At 42.1% G+C, this 19,608-nt stretch overlaps 1 protein-coding gene across 5 annotated transcripts in view; it reads left to right on the forward strand.

Moving 5' to 3' along the window:
* Window positions 1–19,608, forward strand: part of myo5aa (myosin VAa) — a 276,751-nt gene that overhangs the window by 101,007 nt on the left and 156,136 nt on the right. For all 5 annotated transcript variants that reach the window (XM_072565069.1, XM_072565071.1, XM_072565072.1 and 2 more), the window contains exons 9-14: window positions 1,063–1,175; window positions 10,994–11,259; window positions 15,050–15,131; window positions 16,080–16,220; window positions 17,199–17,324; window positions 18,899–18,982. In XM_072565069.1, the coding sequence (XP_072421170.1) occupies window positions 1,063–1,175; window positions 10,994–11,259; window positions 15,050–15,131; window positions 16,080–16,220; window positions 17,199–17,324; window positions 18,899–18,982 (812 nt within the window). The remainder of the gene's footprint in view (window positions 1–1,062; window positions 1,176–10,993; window positions 11,260–15,049; window positions 15,132–16,079; window positions 16,221–17,198; window positions 17,325–18,898; window positions 18,983–19,608) is intronic.

The raw sequence follows: 19,608 nt of genomic DNA on the forward strand, positions 1-19,608 counted from the left end.
GTGAGCCCTTATTCTTGGTAGTCGAGGTTGCTGATTTGTTTTGGAAGTGCTTTTGTGGAAGCCTTGGCCAGTTGCTGTTGTGTGTGTGTCATCTAAAAGGTGCACACTCACAGCTACGGTGCCCTCTAATGGTGGGAGTGAAAACTGAAGCAGGTGGCTACTTCGTCCTGGATTTCAAGCTTCTGGAATGTTGTTGGAGCTGCACTCATCCTGGAAAGTGGGGAGTATTCCATCATACTCCTGACTTGTAGATGGTGGATAGGTTTCAGGGAGACGGGAGGCGAGTTATTCCCTGCAGAATTCCCAGCCTCTGATCTACTCTCGTAGCTGAGGTATTTATGTAGCTGGTCCAGTCAGTCATCCACATTGAGAAAACTAAATAGCAGTCAGTCTTCTGCAGTCACACCTGCTTTTAATATTTTCTTCAAATACTTTATTCATACAAGTCATGCCCATTTCTCCGGGCTTCTCTCATTACACTTGCTGCTTGTTTAGTGAGTCAGGCCGATCATACTATTGAAATTATTCAGGCTATTTTTCCAGGTAAGTGTGAGCCAATGTCAATTTAACTTCTTCCTTGAAGAGATTGCCAACCTTCACAGCAAACCAGAATGTCACATTATCCAACTTAGTTTAAATTGTTGCTTAAAACTGTGCTGGTACATTATTCCAAATACTCACTCAGTTTTGAAATATCCTTTTGAAAAGGGCGACGTCTGTGAGGTAGAGAGATGTGCTTTCTTCCCTCTGAAAATAGCCTTTCATTTTTCTCAGAATTTTGAGATCCAAGTGCCAGAACGCCTGATACAAAATGAATTGTCACAGCTTTCAGTATGTTCCCAACCGAAAGATTGCACCTTGTAAGGTGAAACATGTTTGTGGTGTTGGCTTGTACCTAGTTTCTTTGTCTGCTATTTAATGGGACTGATAAACAATTCATTGTTAACTGTAAAACACGAAGATTAATTTCTCAGCTTATTTCACGGTACAGGATTTCACTTTAGACGTGACGCTTATTTTCAAAGTAACCTGTTTGACAAAGTCCTTTTAAATCTTTTGCAGGTATTAATGACTCCTACCAAATGGGAGTCTTCCATATTCTTGCAGCAATTCTTCACTTGGGAAACGTGACAATTAAATCGAACGAGCGTGATGCTGACAACTGCTTTATCCCTGTGAGTATTCCCCAATATTGGACAATCTCCAGAGTTTGTTCAATTTGTAGCCACAGCAAAGGCTGCGAGAATTGGAGAAGCAAAACACAGAGCATGCTGCAAGTCTGAAATATAATCAATAGAAATTGTTGGGGAAACTCAACATGTCTAGCAGCATCTGTGGAGAGATATTGAAAACAGCTGCTGTCATCTTTCTTCAGAGATTCAGCTTTTGCATTCATGGGCTGCTTGAGGGATTTCTGAAGGCTCATCCTCCTTTACATATTGATTGGCAAAGATCAGTTAGATAATCAACATTCTTCGTTCGAGATAGAAGTGAGTGTTTGTGTCTGACTTGGCCATAGAGTGAATATTACAGATGAACTCGATTTGATTTTCACTCGATATCCTCAGCAATTATTCATTCAAACAGGAATCTGGACCAGGACCCATCAACAGTTCACACTTCCCTAGTGTAAGAATGACAGCACAAAAACACACGCTGTTCAGCCTGTTGGTCATTATGCTGCTCTCCCTACCAGTCCTCATCTGATCAGAGGCCATCGACTCCAAATAAGGGGTTGCAGTTTAAAACCGAGATGAGGAAGAATCTGTTCTCTCAGAAGGTAATGAGTCTGTGGAGTTCTTCACCGCGGGTGGCTCTTGAGGCTGGGTCATTAAGTATATTCAAGGCTGATTTTTTATTTTAATCAGTAAGGGAGTCGAGGTTTATGGGGAAAAGGCAGGAAAGTGGAGAAGGGGTATCAAATCAGCCTTAACTTAGTGAAAGATGGAGCAGATTCAGTGAATTGAATGGTCTATTTCTGCTTCTGTATCGCATGGACCCGAACCCTGTTCCTTCATCCTGTTTACTTGGCTTCTCCTTAAATGCTTTGCTCCCAATTGCCTCAACAATTCCATACAGGAGCCTGCTCCACACTCTAATGAAGTGGAGTGGTGATAATGCGACTGGGCCTGTTATTCAGAGGCCTAGGCTAATACATTGGGGGCAAGGTTTCGAATCCCACAGCAGGTGGGGGGGGGAATGTAACTTCAATGAATAAACCTGAAATTAATAGCTCGTGTCACTAATTTTTACAACTAATCTCCTTTCGGGAAGATAATCTGCTGTTTGCTTCCTGGTCTGGCTGAAATGTGACTCTGGACTCACATCAATGGGGTCATCTCCTGAATAAAGCCAGAAGATGCTGGAGAAACTCAATTGGCCTAGCAGCCTCTGTGGACAGTGAAATATAATTCTCTCCAAACAGAAGAAAGGTAATAAACGAGGTGTAGGGGAGCAAATGCAGACAGGTGGGAAGGTCAGTGAAGCAGAGGATGTAAGAGATTACAAGATTCTAAGTGTCAAAGTACAAAAGCTAAAAGGAGTGATGATACTTATCGAGAAGCTGAGATAAGGATATATTGAGTAGGTGTTAATTACAGAATGGAGGTGAGTTGAGCTGGAGACACAAAAAAGAGAAACAAGGTACAGACCTGGGGGATTTGGAGCTATGTGTGTGAGGGTGCAAATCAAAATGAAGCATAGATAAAGCTGGTGGGATCTGAAGTTGTGCCTACTTTAAGTGGAAACTGAGATGCTGTGTCCACCAACTGGAACACTTTGGCAGGCCTAGGGCACAATAATGAGCCTGGCAGCAAGATGCATTGAAATGCCAAGTGACTGGAAAGGTGCATGGGTCATGCTTGCAGACTGACCAGGTGACTTGCACGATACAGTCCCGTAGACTGCATTCATTGTCCCTGCTGTAGAGGACACTGCTTGTGAACAGTGAACTGGACTGAAGTAAGTACGAGTAAATTGCTGCTTCACCTGTAAAGGAGTGGTTTGGGGCTTGGTCGGTCAAGGAAAGGGGTGAGAAAGCAAGTGTCCCTCCCACTTGGAATTGTGTGGGATAGTGCAATTGACAGGAGATTGTTGAGGTCTTGGTACATTTCCTCATTGAGCCTGAGGGTCCCTCAGTCCGTTGTCCTGAACCTTGGCACGTGCCAGTTTTCAGCACATGACCATGGATACCTCTTTGCTTTGGATGACTGGGAAGTTGCAGCAAGGCCCACAGAGCATCTTTCACCAAATTGATGTTCCTCCGATAGCAGTTGATGTCTGTCTCCATGTATCTTCCCTCGGGACTGCCCAAACGGCTCTCAGTCCTTTGGTTCAACGCTGTTTCATAATATTATCAGGTTGTCCTTCTGTCTCTTGTTGCCGAGGGCAAGTACTTCTAACCTTTTTGAGCTTTCCTGATAGCTAACACCTGTCGATTCCACAAATTTAAGCACAAATGTAATGCAGTTTTTTAGCTGCCTTAAGAAGGTGTGCTGATGTTGGGTAAAATGCCATAAAATAATTCTTTTTGTTTCCTGGACATTTATGCATTAAAATACAGGCAGAGTATAAAAGAAAATGTGAGACCATCGAAGTTGTCTTTGCTGATCATTCATCTTGGCTTTGATGTTGAAATCCATTGTTGTTAGTGTTCACTCCCTACAAGCGAATTGCAACTTAAAACTCCCTGTGTTTGGTGCTTATTATGATTGTGCATCAATTAAACTTCAAAGGTAGTCTTCCATCATAGCATTTCCAACCTCAGGCTCTCTGGGACTGACAAAAACTAAGGAAGGATACATGATTATATATTCAAATAGTAATTTGGGCTAGCAAGATGGACGTCAAAACATACTAGTGTTCATTGTCCTCTGTGTTTGAGGTTGTCTTGTAAAATCATAGGACAAAGCCAAGCTGAAAGAATCTTGGTATCATGATTGTCTAGTGTAAGGTTAGATTAGATTAAATTAGATTACTTACAGTGTGGAAACAGGCCCTTCGGCCCAACAAGTCCACACCGCCCCGCCGAAGCGTAACCCACCCATACCCCTACATCTACCCCTTACCTAACACTATGGGCAATTTAGCATGGCCAATTCACCTGGCCTGCACATCTTTTGGGTATTGGCAGGTGACTTTTTACTGCCCCTTTCAGGTAGCTGAACAATTACTTAGCAGTTATAACAGTTTGTGCTTGTATGTGTAAATGCCATATCGTTACAACCTCTGCTAGTTCTACATCTCTGAGATTTCTGAAGTCCTTCAATGTTGGCCTCATGTACAACCTCCATCTCAATGCTGCCCCATTGGTGACTATCAGTTGCCAAGGTTCTAAATCCTGGAACTCTCCCTAAAACATTTGGCTTTCTTCCTAGTTTTCCTCTTTTACGGAGCCCATTAACTACCCACAACTTTGGCTAAAGTTAGTCCATCTTGCCGTTGTGTTCCCTTATCGTCTTAATATCAAACTTTTATTTGTAGTACTCCTGATAAGTACCTTGAGGCATTTTACCATGTGAAAGTTGCTGTAGCTTAACAAATATACCAGAGCCCTTCAGTAGTGCAGTCAAAATAATTAGCATCAAGTTCATTGACAACATATTGAAAGACCTGACCAAACACTTGGCCAACAAGTGGTTTGAAAGGAAGAGCAGGAGGAGAATACGTGAAGGAGTTTAAGGTTGGGATTGAGAATACATCAGTGATGTAGGATCTACACATTCAAGAGCACAGGCATCAGAATTTGGGTGAAGGGGGGGATTAGGGGAAGGGGGTGAGGAAGGCTAGAGGAGGTTAAAGAGGAGAAGGGGGTGAGGAGGGCTAGAGGAAGTTTAAAGTTAAAGAGGGGTACCAGGTGAGGAGGGCTGGAGGATGTTAAAGAGGGGAAGGCCTGTAGCGGGTTCGAGAGAGGAGGGAGTGGAAGAGGTTTAGAGAGGAGAAGGAGTAAGCTGAGCCTGACTGCATCCAAAGAAAAGTAAGAATTTTAAGTCTTGGCACCCAAACCCAGTTGCTTCCTCTGGATATCATGGATGAGTGTGATCTGGATCAGGATCGGAACAGCAAATCTTTGAGTGGTAGCAGTTTGGGAAGGATGGACAATGGCTGAACAGTAAAATGATTTATCTCGACTGAAGCTTACATGGATGGTGGTTTTGGCAGTTACTGGCCTTTGGTAGGGGCAGAGGCATATGGTTTTAAGTTGGGAAGATGGAAGTGACTGGTTGAGTGATATAGGATCAGGATGGAGACTCAAGCTCGGTGTAATTGAATGCCAAGCTTTAAGCTGCCTCGTTGAGCCTGAGCTCAGGAAATGTGCTTGTGCTTGGGACCAAAGATGAGAGCTTTAGTCTCCAGTTCCATTGGAGGAAATAGTGACTCATTCAAAACCAGTTGCTGAGCGACCAGTGTGAGAGTATGGACCTTGTGGAGAAATCTGGAGAGGTGAAACTGATTGATTGTCTTCAGTAGAATATTAGGAGCCCGAAGATCTTGTGGCTCTGTGGTAATGACCCTGCCTCTGGTCCAAAAGATCTGGGTTCAAATCCCACTTGTCTCCAGAGATATGTCATAACATGTTTGAGCAGGTTGATCACCTATAATTATAGGTGGAAGGATGCCCCATGTCGGTGAATGATGTTGGCGAAGGAATAGCCGAGAACTCAAAAAGCCGAGGGAGCCAAGGACCACTGTTGGTCCTGTTTCTGTGATCCCTGAGCCACAGATTGACCTGTTCCTGCCTGTTACCTGTCTCCTCGACTCTCTCTTACTCCCATCTCCAGATTCCCAGTCTCTCTCTCTCTCTCTCTCTCTCTCTCTCTCTCTCTCTCTCTCTCTCTCCACGTGCAGTGTTGGCAGAGTGTTGACCAATCAATTACAGCTTAGATTACTTAGTGTGGAAACGGCCCTTCGGCCCAACAAGTCCACACCGCCCCGCCGAAGCGCAACCCACCCATACCCCTATATTTACCCCTTACCTAACACTACGGGCAATTTAGCATGGCCAATTCACCTGACCTGCACATCTTTGTGACTGTGGGAGGAAACCGGAGCACCTGGAGGAAACCCACGCAGACACGGGGAGGACGTGCAAACTCCACACAGTCAGTCGCCTGAGGCGGGAATTGAACCCGGATCTCTGGCGCTGTGAGGCAGCAGTGCTAACCACTGTGCCACCATGCCGCCCATGCATAAAAATCAAGCAGCCTCCTGTTTGTAGAGACACAATGGCTGAATGCCTTCTACATGGATTAGGGACTTCTCTTGAGACATTTTGGATAAGTAGTGTTGGCTAATTGACGTCCTCTTGCACATGAAGATTTGCAATGTCGATCTGAGTTTGAACTAATTTCCACAATTAAAGGATGTGTTTGACCTTCTGTTGCAGCTGTGATTTTCGTCCACAATTAGATCATTTAAAATCAGACAAAAGCACATTTTCAGAAACTTGGCCCTGCTGGAGAATTGTTTGAATGTTGTGCTTAGTCTGGAATAATTCTGGGGGAGGACCCTCAGCCCTTTGCATCTGCCAGAGTCTTGGGAGAGATTCATTTTTCAACAGATAATGTCTATTCCATGAGATTGCAGCAACATTACGCTGGGGTTTTCTGAGTGACTGTTTATTGACGATAAAGGGAATATTCATCTGTATAAATCATTGCCTCCTCAATAAATTGTTGCATTGAAATTCAGCTGTAGACGTTTTTGCAACATGTCATCCTCTTTGGAATAATATTCAGGCTTTTGCTGTTTATTTTCTTATTTAATAATATGCATATTTTTGAAAGTGCTCTTAAACATTCAGCGGTTTAAATAGAGGTTGCATCGCCTTTATGTAATGGTAAATGGTAATAACTCGGATGTAATTCATAGTTAATTGGGTTGCAGCATGTGTGTTTCTTGGGCAATCTTTGTATTGTGTCTCCCTCTGTTGCACATAGAAAATAACATACAAATGTTCCTGGAACAAATATACAGCTGTGTACAGTGCATACTGCCTGCTGAATTTCATTCTGAAAATTAAATAAGTGGGTTCCAAATTAAACGGGCGACACGGTGGCACAGTGGTTAGCACTGCTGCCTCACAGCGCCAGAGACCCGGGTTCAATTCCCGCCTCAGGCGACTGTGTGGAGTTTGCACATTCTCCCCGTGTCTGCGTGGGTTTCCTCCGGGTGGTTTCCTCCCACAGTCCAAAAATATGCAGCTTAGGTGAACTGGCCATGCTAAATTACCCGTAGTGTTAAGGGGTAAATGTAGGGGAATGGGTCTGGGTGGGTTGCGCTAAGGTGGGTCAGTGTGGACTTGTTGGGCCGAAGGGCCTGTTTCCATACTGTAAGTAATCTAATCTAAAGAATATTACATAAAACAGCATTTAGAAAGAAAAGAATATCTTATTTATTTCTAATGTTATTATAGACATATGTAATAGATGTATGGCCAACTAAGCGTCACCACATCTCCCAGATGCCAAGAAGACATTTTTCTGTATGCTCACATCTGGCACTTCCCTGGTTTGCCGCAGTCCATCTTCATGCTATTATCAGAGTTACTTTTGCCACAACCTTTCCTACATTTCTGCATTTAATGGGGTCTGTGTTACTCCAACCTTCTGTGGCTGCTGCATTCCATAAACATTCCTGTAACATTACATCTGTCAGCCTGGGCCTATATCATATACATTGCACTGTGCAATGTAGGTGCTATTTCTATTTAATTTTCTTGAAAATTGTAAAAGAAAGACACCAATCTGAGACCACTGGCAAAATAAACTGGAAGGTGTTAGATCTGCAGTTGATTCCAAGAAATACATATCCCTTCTGCATTTTATTTACATATAGCCCACACCTGTTTTTAAATGAAGGGAATCAGGGTTGGACTTATGCCTTGTATGAAAATCAAAGTTTTACTGGAGAAATGTCAAGCTTATCTCTGGATTGTACATTGGTCTGTATGTCCATGCTTCAAGCAGTTTTTTGTTGTGAGGTGTGTAACTTGTATGAATGTTTGTTTTGGTTTGAATGATTGGATTACGTTGAAATCACATTGTGAAACATTGGTGCTGAATAGCTTGGCATATTCACTGGAAACTTGTATATCTACTTTTCTAGTGAAGTCTCTAACTTAATCAAGAGTGTTTATATTAACTTATTGTAACAAACTCAAAATTAAAATATTGTTGCTAATTTTGGACAATGCAACCTTTTGTATTCTCCACATATTTAAAGCCTCTTAGAAGATATTCAGAGAAATTATATTTACTTTTTTAGTAAAATACTTCGAAAAAAAAATGACCCATCCGTAACACAACTGAAATTGCTGGAGAAACTCAGTAGGTCTGGCAGCAGCTGTGGAGAGAGAAACAGAGTTAACGTTTTGAGCCCAGTGACACTTGTTCAGAAATTGAGGACTACCAAACCTGTTGAGTTTCTCCAGCAATTTCTGTGATTGGTTTAAACCCTCAGCATCCACAGTTCTTTGTTTTATCACAGTGGCGTCAGTGCAGAGACGCTGAAAGGTTGTTGCTGTTCTTCAGTTACAAGATGTTCCTGTGGGACTAGTTCCTTTACTATTTGTACTGCACATTATAATACTTCAAACTAGTGGTGGCTGTAAGCTAGACTGAGGGGGGGGGGGCACAGAGAGGGTAAACTGGAAGAAACTTTTCCCTGAGAAAGTCAATAAATGGGGGACGGGTAGGGGGCACAGTTTTAAGGTAAGGAGCGGGACATTTCCGGGGGATTTGAAGAAATGTTTCTCATCCAGAAGATGGTGGCATCTGGAACTCACGACCTGAAAGAGCAGGAATCCTCAAAACATTTGATAAGTATTTTGATGAGCACTTGAAATGCCATAGCATAGAACCATTAAGATATAGTAACAGAATCAGGCCATTCAGCCCATCATGTCATCTTCGCATCTCTTCCATGGTTGATACATTTCTCAACCCCATTCTCCTGCCTTCTCCTTGTAATCCTTAATCCCCTTACCAAGTGAGAACTTGTGTATCTCTGCCTTAAATGCACTGAGTTACTGGGCTTCCACAACCCTCTGTGGCGATTAGCTCCACAGGTTCGTCACCCTGTGGGTGAAGAAATTCTTCCTCATCTCCATTCTAAAAGGTTGTCCCTAAACTCTTGAGGATGTGTATCTGGGTCCTAGTCTCTCCTACTAGAGAAACTATCTGCTTCATCTCCACTCCATCTGACCCCTCAGTTTTCTGTAAAGTTTCCCCGAGGCCACGGGGAAAATGGTTGACATGAGGTAGAAGCTTGAAGATCGATGATGGGTGCGGCACCCTTTTCCATTCTCTATGATGCTCTTTTAAAAAATTGAGACTGTGGGTGTCAGCAAACTGGTTGTGAAGAAAGGCTGGGCGTGGCTTGTATTACTGCCGTCAGTAAACACAGCCTTAATTCATGTTCCTTCAACTAAATAACACACAAGTACCTGTTAACATTTCCCCCTTTTACCTAACTCCATGGGCATTCTAAACTGGGAGTGTAAACACTGACAGGCTGTGACCCCTAAAGATATCGTGTGTCGCCTCAGCTTTACCGTAAATACATCTGAAGGTTTTTTAGACCTTGCAGCTCAGTTATCACAGCAGGACGACACATTGATGCCGAGTGACACAGAATACAAAAGATAACGTTTCCAATTTATATGCCAGACTCCAGCTGAAGCTTTGCCAGGCTTTAAGTTTAATTTGTCACAGTTCATGGAATTCATAAATAATTTTTCCTTTAATCTCAATGTTCAGATTATCCTCTTCCAAAAATATCTTGGATTGTAATCCTCCCGGAAATAAAACTTCAACTGGGGATTTTGACTTGTCAGCAGCTCCATTGGCGATTTTAATGTTGGTGTCTGAATTCTGTACTGAATACCCGCTGTAATATCGTCAAGTTAAACAGCCCTCTGTTGGTTGATTTAACAAAGGCATGGTAACTAGAAAAGAAGGAACCTGTTATTCCCCCCTAACTGTGTATTAATTCTAAACAAATTGCTGCAGGTTAGACAAATAGATGATTGACTTACAATCCGATAGGTACCAAAGCTACCTGTCACTAAGTTGTTGGATACCTCTGAGCTTAGCCACTGTCTGATGGAACACTTCACCTTGTAATTATAGCAATGCTTTTTAAAGAAAAGAGCAATTAAAAAAGACCTGCTAGTGATGTGGGCCATGCTCAGAAGTACTGTTTCTCTTTAGTTCCATCTTAGTCATGTCGAGGAAATGCCACAAACAAAATATTTATGCTTAATCCCTCTGAGTTAGTAAGGATAGGGAGAGGAAGAAGTTTACAACAGAGGATGAATCTGGCAATCTCTGAGGCCATTCTGTTTCCTATTGTCATTTGAAACAGAAATTGCTGGAGGCATGGCAGCATCTGAGAGAAGGAAGCAAAGTTCACATTTCGAGGCCGTTCTGATGAAGAATCATGGGGCTCGAAATGCTAACTCTGCTTTCTTCCCACAAATGCTGCCAGGCCAGCTGAGTTCCTCCAGCAATTTCTGTGTCTTTTTCAGATCTCCAGCATCCCACTGTAATTTGTTTTCTTTGCGTTTAGTTCTGACACTGGGGGCAGGAGCTGAATAAAGCACCACGTGCATTCAAGTTGCGTGCTGAAATTTGCACCTTCCATATGATTGGAGTAAAATCAAAACAGGAATTGCTGGAGAAACCGAGGAGGTCTTGGCAACATCAGTGGAGAGAAACAGAGTTAACGTTTCAATTCAGAACCAGTTCTGTAGACTCGACCTTGACACTGTTTCTGCCTCCACGGATGCTGCCAAACTTGCTGAGTTTTTCCAGCACCTTTAGTTATTTCAGATTTACAGTATTCACAGTATTTTGTATTTGTGTGACTGGGGGGGGTTGACCATATTACAGGTTTAATAATGCTGTTTTATGTCTTCGCTGGCTGACGTTGAAGGGAAGTGAGCTGACCGAATTGCACAAGTTGATGGTATTGTGTTCTTCTGACTCCACAGCCAAAAACTGAACACCTGATCATCTTCTGTGAACTGCTGGGCGTGGACTACGAGCAGATGTCTCACTGGCTGTGTCACAGAAAGATTGTCACTGGCTCAGAGACCTACATCAAGCCCATGCCCAAATTCCAGGCCATCAATGCCAGAGATGCTCTGGCAAAACATATCTATGCCAGTCTCTTCAACTGGATTGTACTCCATGTCAACCAGGCTCTGCAAGCTTCAGTAAAGCAACATTCATTTATCGGTGTGCTGGATATATATGGGTGAGTGGAATGGTCTGCCGTTATTCTCTCTGAAGAGCGTACACATTGATTTTGAAGCATTACATCTGGTTGCTTCCACTGCACTGTTCTGCAATTCACATGAAATTCTATGTTAGAGCATGAATTCCCTTAATGTCAAGAACAAGGCAACTTAGTGGTCACTTGTGATAATGGTTTACAATGTGTTCTACAATATAGTTTGGAATGAGATTTTGATTCTGGATGGTATACATGGGGATCTCCATTTAAAATAAATACTGATGGAAGATACCAGATGAAGCAAGTCAAGGAAAGTAATACAGGTTGTTGCCAAAGTTAGATAGATCGGAGTAGATAAGGATCCAAAGTCTTGGTTCGGGTGAGGTGAAATTTTAAGCGTTTGAAGAAAGTGAAGGCAGTTGGCTATGATCATTTATCACCTTCTTGGTACATCCATTCACAAAAGCCCAGATACTATTCCCTCCTGTCTCTTCCATTTCAAAAATTCCCCTTTAGTTTCTCCCTTTCAACGTTCCATTCTTGAACAAATACGTTTGGATGTTTGGCCTCCGGTACAATGTCTGGGGATCCATTCTATGGTTTTTGATCATTGTGCTGCTTGCATTTGGTACCAAATTTGATTTCTATAAACCTACCCTAGTCATTTAATCTACCCTGGGAAGCCCTTTAGGGGAGGTGATAGTGTAGTGATAATCATACTGGATTAGTAACCCCGAAGTTCTGATGAATACATGGGTTCAAATCCCAACGCAGCAGCTAATGGATTTGAAGTTTGATGAATAAATCTGCAATAAAAGCTGATCACAGTAATGGTGAGCGTGTTATTAAAAAAGAACTTTCTGATTTGCTAATCTATTTTGCAAAAAGAAATCTCCCACTTTTATTTGGTCTGGCTGACATGTGACTTCAAACGCACAATCACATGATTGACTCTTAACTGGCCCTCTGAAATGGCCTTGCATGACATTCAGTTCAGAAGCAATTAAAGATGGGGAGTGAATTTTGGCTTTGCCGGTCATGCCCTTATCACGTGAAAGAGTAAAAGATAATTTTGTTGAAGGTTGATTGTCAGACTAACTGTTTCCATATTATCAGCTGCCATGTAATGCTTCTTGCATTTATACAGATCTTTTATCATTACTCATTAGTGTCTTGAAACATGTCCTATTGATTTGACACCGAGCTGTAGATGGTACGATCACAAGTTGATCAAAAGATAGATTTGAAGACAAAGAAGAGTGAGCCCTGGCAGCTGATACATGGCCTTAGTGATCAAGTGATGAAAACTGGGGAAGCCCCGTGATCTTAGATTGTTGCTTTTGAGAAGGTTTGAGTAAGGAAGTGATAACCAGGATAAATCAATTAAAGTTGAATGGTTATTACACTGTTAGGGTAACCACTTAGTTGCTTGATGTTAGACATGAAAGCTCAAATTGTTACAATCTTACTGCACAGCTCAGTGACCTTTATGTAGTCAGTCAATTGTGGACTGAACCAAGCACTGTACAATTTAAACAAAAGACCTTCTCCAATATGTTCTGTGCTCTGGCTATTTAATTTCACATTCCATTGATTACTTGCTGCTCTGCATTGATCACCTATGTGAAGTGTTGTGCTATTCTATGACTCCTAGGTAACCTTTACCACCATCCCAACCTGGCACCACTCATTTAACATGTCACATCCATTTTTTTCCTTTCAACGTGGGATACTTTACACTAGATCCTGTAAATAGTGTCTGTCATTGTCCTATCTCCTTGTGTACTGTCTCCAAGCTATTTTGTACTTGATGGGCTCCCTTAACTTTCCCTGCTGCATCTTATTTCATAGTTTGGAGTTGCTCAGGAGAAACTGAATTGAGTGATTTGACTATTTCTTTCTGCTGAAGGCTAAGAGAGATGGATTTCAGATGTGTTGTAAATCTACAGTGTTCTCTTGTAGCTACAGCATACTTGGGCATTGCACCTTTATCATGCTCTCATATTTTATTGTAGAAACGCAAAATTAGGAGCAGAAATAGACCAATTAGCCCTTCCAGCCTCCTCCTCCATCAGTATGATGATGGCAGGTCATCCAACTCAGTACCTGTTTTCTCCCAACTCCCTTTGATGCCTTTTGCCCCAAGAATTCATCGTCTCATATTCACGTCTTAAGCAGCCATTCCCTCAATTGTACCTTTATCATATTCAGCCTGGAGTCCGGTTACTAATGGTGTGCCACAAGGATCTGTTTTGGGACCACTGCTGTTTGTCATTTTTATAAGTGACTTAGATGCAGCCATAGGTGGATGAGTTTGTAGATAACACTAAAGTCGGTGGAGTAGTGGACAGTGTGGAAGAATGTTACAGGTTGCAGGGAAACGTGGATAAATTGCAGAATTGGGCTGAGAGGTGGCAAATAGAGTTCAATGCAGCTGAATGTGAGGTGATTCACTTTGGGAAGAATAACAGGAAGGCAGAGTACTGGGTCAATGGAAAGATTCTTGGTAGTGTGGATGTGCAGAGCAATTTTGGAGTCCATGTACATAGATCCCTGAAAATTGCCACCCAGGTTGATAGTGCTGTTAAGCAGGCATACAGTGTGTTAGGTTTTATTGCTGGAGGGATTGAGTTCCGGAGCCGCAATGTCATGCTGCAACTATACAAAAGGCTGGTGCGGCCACACTTTTGTATTGTATACTGTTTTGGTCGCCCTGTTACAGGAAGGATGTGGAAGCATTGGAAAAAGTGCAGAGGAGGTTTACCAGGATGTTACCTGGTCTGGAGGGAAGCTCTTATGAGGAAAGAATGAGAGACTTGGGTCTATTCTCTGGAAAGAAGGCGGCCAAGAGGGGATTTGAAAGAGACATACAAGATGATCAGAGAATAAGATAGTTTTGACAGTGAAAGTCTTTGTCCTCTGATGATTACGTCAGCTTGTACGAGGGGACATAATTACAAATTGAAGGGTGATAAATTTAAGACAAATGTCAGAGGCAGGTTCTTTACTCAGAGAGTGGTAAGGGTGTAGAATGCCCTAACTCAGCCACTTTAGGGAGATTTAAACAATCCTTGGATAAGCACATGGATGGTGATGGGATAGTGTAGGGGGATGGGCTTAGAATAGTTCACAGGTCAGCACAACATCGAGGGCCGAAGGGCCTGTTCTGCACTGTATTGTTCTATGTTCTATGCACATGTTCCAAAGAACGTCATTAAAGGCAATTGTTTTGAATTCAGTATGGTTTACATGTCCTGTGGATCTGAGCATTTATTACAGTAAATGACAATGTTTTTGAATCTATTTCTTATGCCATGAATTGCCGCTGTTTTCATTCTCAGTCTGGTGGAATTGATCAGTTGATGAGTATGTGTGTGTTGTGGGCCACTCCTGAATTTCTGCTGCTGCTTACTTTCACCAACTATTCTGAGTGTGGGACCATCACTCTGCTGATGTGTTCCTGTCTGAGATGCTCCAAGTCCATTTGCCACCTCCCTGTGTAGTTTGGCAGCAATAGGGATCCAGGCATATTGGGAGATAGAATCTGCCCTCTCCTTCATGACAATTCTGAGTTAATTCTGCATTGACTTGATATCCTGTCATCTTTGTCAGAATATTTTCAGACTACGTTGGCCAATTTGAACACCTCAGTTTCTAGAATAGCTGATTAATCTCACATTAACACCAAGCCAGATAAAGCTAACAGCCCAGGCTCACAATGTGCATGCTTTCAGAAATCAATCTGTTTGTTTTATTTTCAAAGTGAAGTTTCAGTTGCTTACTGCATTTACTGTTATGAATATTTATACAGATTTGAGACTTTTGAAATAAACAGTTTTGAACAATTCTGCATCAATTATGCTAACGAAAAATTACAGCAGCAGTTTAACATGGTGAGTACTATGTCTTAGTTTCTTTGTGTCTTGACTAGTATAATTTTTGTTTAAACTGGTGCTGGTCTTTGTGCTGTTGTCCGTGAGGTTAGATATTCCCCATGGCCAGTGATATTGAGTAAGTGATGTTTTATTGGCTGCCAGTTAAAACCATCCTTTAGTTCTCTGGAAGTCAGTGGGACATGGATGTTGGTCCATTAGTACAATGGCCAGCAGATGTGACAAACTCCATCTTGTGCGTTCCTTCAGGTGTAATGCTTGACCTGTAAACATCAAGAGCAGGTTTCCCAAGAAAGGCCAAGGAAGTGGTCAGCTTGACACACTGAACTAAAGAATTGGCAGTATGGTGGCTCAGTGGTTAGCACTGCTGTCTCACAGCGCCAAGCACCTGGGATTGATTTCACCTCTGGCGACTGTCTGTCTGGAGTTTTCACATTCTCCCAGTGTCTGTGTGGATTTCCTATGGGTGCTCCCACAACCCAAGGATGTGTAGGTCAGGTCGAGTGGCCATGCTAAATTGCCCACCGCATCCAGGGATGTTGTCTCCCTATAATGGGTCACAGAGAAAATCTGAACTAAATGTAGCACATGGCCAAGTAATAGTGGTTAGAATCAACACCTTCTGATAGCTGCATTGAGGTTAAATAACAAAAGCTGTCCTGTAAAAGTGCTAATAGCCTTCCCCTCAACATCCAATGAATTCAAATGCTTTTTACTGAGAGGCTAATGTACTTTCCCAAAATTACGTGATCATTATCAATGCAGTTCCCAACAACTATTCAGCAGCATTGAGTTCAGTCACTGTGTGGTGCTGTAGGAATAGACCCTTTCTCCTGTCATAAATATGACTCCTGCCCCTTTCAGAATGGTTGACTTTAACCTGATTTGATACATTGAGCAGTTTGGAGACCGGAGATGTTTAACAGATGCTTTCTCTTTGCTGTTCAGCATGTCTTCAAGCTAGAGCAGGAAGAGTATATGAAGGAGCAGATTCCATGGACACTCATAGATTTTTATGACAATCAGCCTTGTATCAACCTAATTGAAGCTAAACTTGGCATCCTGGACCTATTAGATGAAGAGTGTAAGGTAAGCCTTGACAGTTGTGCATGGGTTGGCCTGTATTCAGTGACAAGTCACTTGCCTCCATGTTCTCCCATCACAGTAATTGAGCTTCTTCCTCAGTTCGAGTTGACCAAGGTATGTTAGATATGACATTCACCGTATTTCCAGACAACAGAGCCCTGGCACCTAGTCCAGCTAGTTTTGACAGACTTGTTCAGCTAAGAAAGATTTCCACTGCTGTTAGATTGTTGGCTGTTATTTTGACCAAATTACAAACTGGGGTGGTAGTCAATTTGCGGTGCATGCAGGCAGACCACAGCCAGAGTTGAAATCTGGCCACAGCAAGTTCTAAATTGAAGTTTGCTGAATCTGGAAATGTGTGGGCTAGCACCATGTAAATTAATCACAAAAGCCTTGAGATTGTTTTGCAAAAAAAAAACAAATCCAGCTTGTTCTCTGTGCCCCTTAGAGAAGGAAATCAAGTGAGTCCAAATTCGGAGCACAGAGTTGGCCTTGGAGAAGTCCAGGAGCTGCTGTAAAAATCCATCTGTAACATTCTGCTATTACCCCCACCTCCGGATGCCTGCACTGTCTCTTCTCTACAACCCTTACCCCTCCCTTTACCTTTTGTTCATCGATACCTTTGTTCTTTAGTTTGCTGACACTATAACCTTTCTTTGCCCTCTCCTTCTGTACCACATACTCCTCACCCATCTCTTCCTACACTGTACAGCCCATTAATATCTCCACCCCTCCTTTAGTTCGGAGGAAGAGTCAGTTTGAATTTGAAATATTAGCTCGGTTTCTGTCTCCATGGATGCTGCCAGATCTGCTGAGTTTCTCCACTTTGTTTTGATTTCACCTCTGCAGCATCCTCAGTATTTTGTTTCTACTTTCACCCCTGGAGTTTAGAGTACTTGTCACTTGAGGTTTGTTCTAATTTTACAAAAGCACATGTTGATCCTTCTTGATCTCTGGCGTTGTTCTTTCTTTTACATGAAGATGCCCAAAGGATCTGATGACACGTGGGCTCAGAAGCTTTATAACACTCACTTAAACAAGAGTGCGCTGTTTTATAAACCACGCTTATCAAACAAGGCCTTCATCATCCAGCACTTTGCTGACAAGGTAAAAGGGCTTTTCTGTTGCATTATTCCTTGGATTTCTTGATCTGTTCTGTTTTTGCAAGGAATAAAAGAATGGTTTTGCTGACCAGGTAGTTAGAGCAATGGTAAATTATCTCTTTTTGCAAGTAGAGGGTTCATGTTAATTTACTGAAATTCAACAACGATTGCCTGTCACATAAAGATCCCATTTCTTTGACCTGCTTCACAGTTGGTTGCACTGACGGATTTTATTTTTTTTTATCTTCTGCCCTTCAAAATCTTTCCTAAACTCTGTCTCTGTTGGCCAAGAGCAATCTTTCTCTTGTTTATTATCCCATGACCACAGCTGGAAGTGTGCGTGCACTTGTTTATCCATGTTCATCCATTTCAGTCAAATAAAATCCTCCTAAATTAGTGACCACTCCAGTCAGCTACTGAAGGCAGACTGTTTGTTTGTTTGAATTCAGCGCCTCCAGGAGAGAAATAAAGTTGGCAAAAATAAAATTGCACTGTTCAATAGCCTTGGCCGAAGATCTGTATGAAAAATGTGTTGCTGGAAAAGCGCAGCAGGTCAGGCAGAATCCAAGGAGCGGGCGAATCGACATTTCGGGCATAAGCCCTTCTTCAGGAATGCCCGAAACGTCGATTCTCCTGTTCCTTGGATGCTGCCTGACCTGCTGCGCTTTTCCAGCAACACATTTTTCAGCTCTGATCTCCAGCATCTGCAGTCCTCACTTTCTCGTAAGATCTGTATTACCAACCATAAAACCCATTCCAATTCTTCCAGGACGTTTTAGGCTGCCCTTCAGTAGGTTCACTTGTGTCTCTGCTCCTCAATACTGATACTAGTTAGCTCCGTTGGCTGGTTTGTGATGCAGCGGTGCCAATGGCATGAGTTCAGTTTTTTGGCTGAGGCTACCATGAAGGATTTTCCTTCTCGCTCTGTCCCCTCATCCAAGGCACGGTGACTCTAAGGTTACGCCACCACCAGTTGTCTCTCTATGCTGAGAGATTGGGTCAGTGGTGACTTTTCTTTTGAACCTGAGGGAGAAATGTAGTTTTAAGAGCAAAAAAAAAGTTGTTTCCATTGTCTGTCACTAAATAGTATCAAATATGTTATTTCTCTATCTGACTGTTTCCCAATAAGATTTTAATCTTGTGAGTTTGATGACTGTACACTGTATGAAAGCAGATTAATCTGGTTCAGATCTAGCTGCTTCAAGCTTTATAGCAGAGAAGCATCAGTCATATCTGGATTTTTTAAAAGAATATTTCCATCTTATTGATTAACTTGTCTAATGTTTGAAACTTGGATAGAAATATAGAACTTGCAATTCTCCTAAAAATAGTTTGGTTTGAATTTTGAATGTTTGTTCTTCTGATGTTTACCATTCCTATGACTGTGAAGCACATTTTAGCTTCTTAATAGCAGAGCTAGTGCTCTTCACTCCACTGACTTTGCATTGCTGTGTCAAACACAGACCTCCAAATTCCTGCGTTTTGTTTTGAATCAATCTTGACTGTGACCTTTTACAGGAAGTTGTGCAGATTATTCATTAACCTAAATCTAGTATTGTTCCAAATGGTCTTTAACAGGTTGAGTACCAATGTGAGGGCTTCTTAGAAAAGAACAAGGATACTGTGTACGAGGAACAAATCACAGTGCTGAAGGCAAGCAAGGTGAGTGCACTGTGAGAATCTTGAGCATGGCTGAACTGCTGTAATTGTGGCAGAAAAATAGTCCATTGTTTCGACAGAATGCCGCACTCATTGTAAAACTGTATCACACCTGGTCATCTGTCAACACTCCTCCAAGAAATAACTACAACATATCATAACATAGATTTGGAATATTCTTGGTGTGGGTCGTAATTTGAAAGCTTTGTGCTGGCGCAAAGCAAGATTATTGCTAGTATAAATATTAAATCGGCATTGTTTTACAATTTTTAAAATTCTGACCACTCCTGGCCTTTTTAATATAGGGAAAAAAAAAGAAGCAAACTTGGAAATCCCTTGATCCACATTGGGAGTATAAGATGTGACCAGGATGTTTAGGATCAGTGGTTGATAAAACTTAAAGTTGTCACTGAATTATTATTAAGTTGATGTACAGTGTGTCATGGTCTTCTTGGGAGCTTAAGGAACATTTGTACATTTTTCATGGGTAATTGGGCCTCTAAACAATAAAATGGACTTGCTAACTCTTCCCTCCTCCTAGCTGGCCCATGTAGCTAAGTTACACACAGCAGGGTGGTTTCAGACTGTGCTGAGTTAACGTGTCTCTGCTTGGGCAGTTCTACAATATA

The sequence above is a fragment of the Chiloscyllium punctatum genome, chromosome 48, assembly GCF_047496795.1.
Source record: "Chiloscyllium punctatum isolate Juve2018m chromosome 48, sChiPun1.3, whole genome shotgun sequence".
Taxonomy (NCBI): domain Eukaryota; kingdom Metazoa; phylum Chordata; class Chondrichthyes; order Orectolobiformes; family Hemiscylliidae; genus Chiloscyllium; species Chiloscyllium punctatum.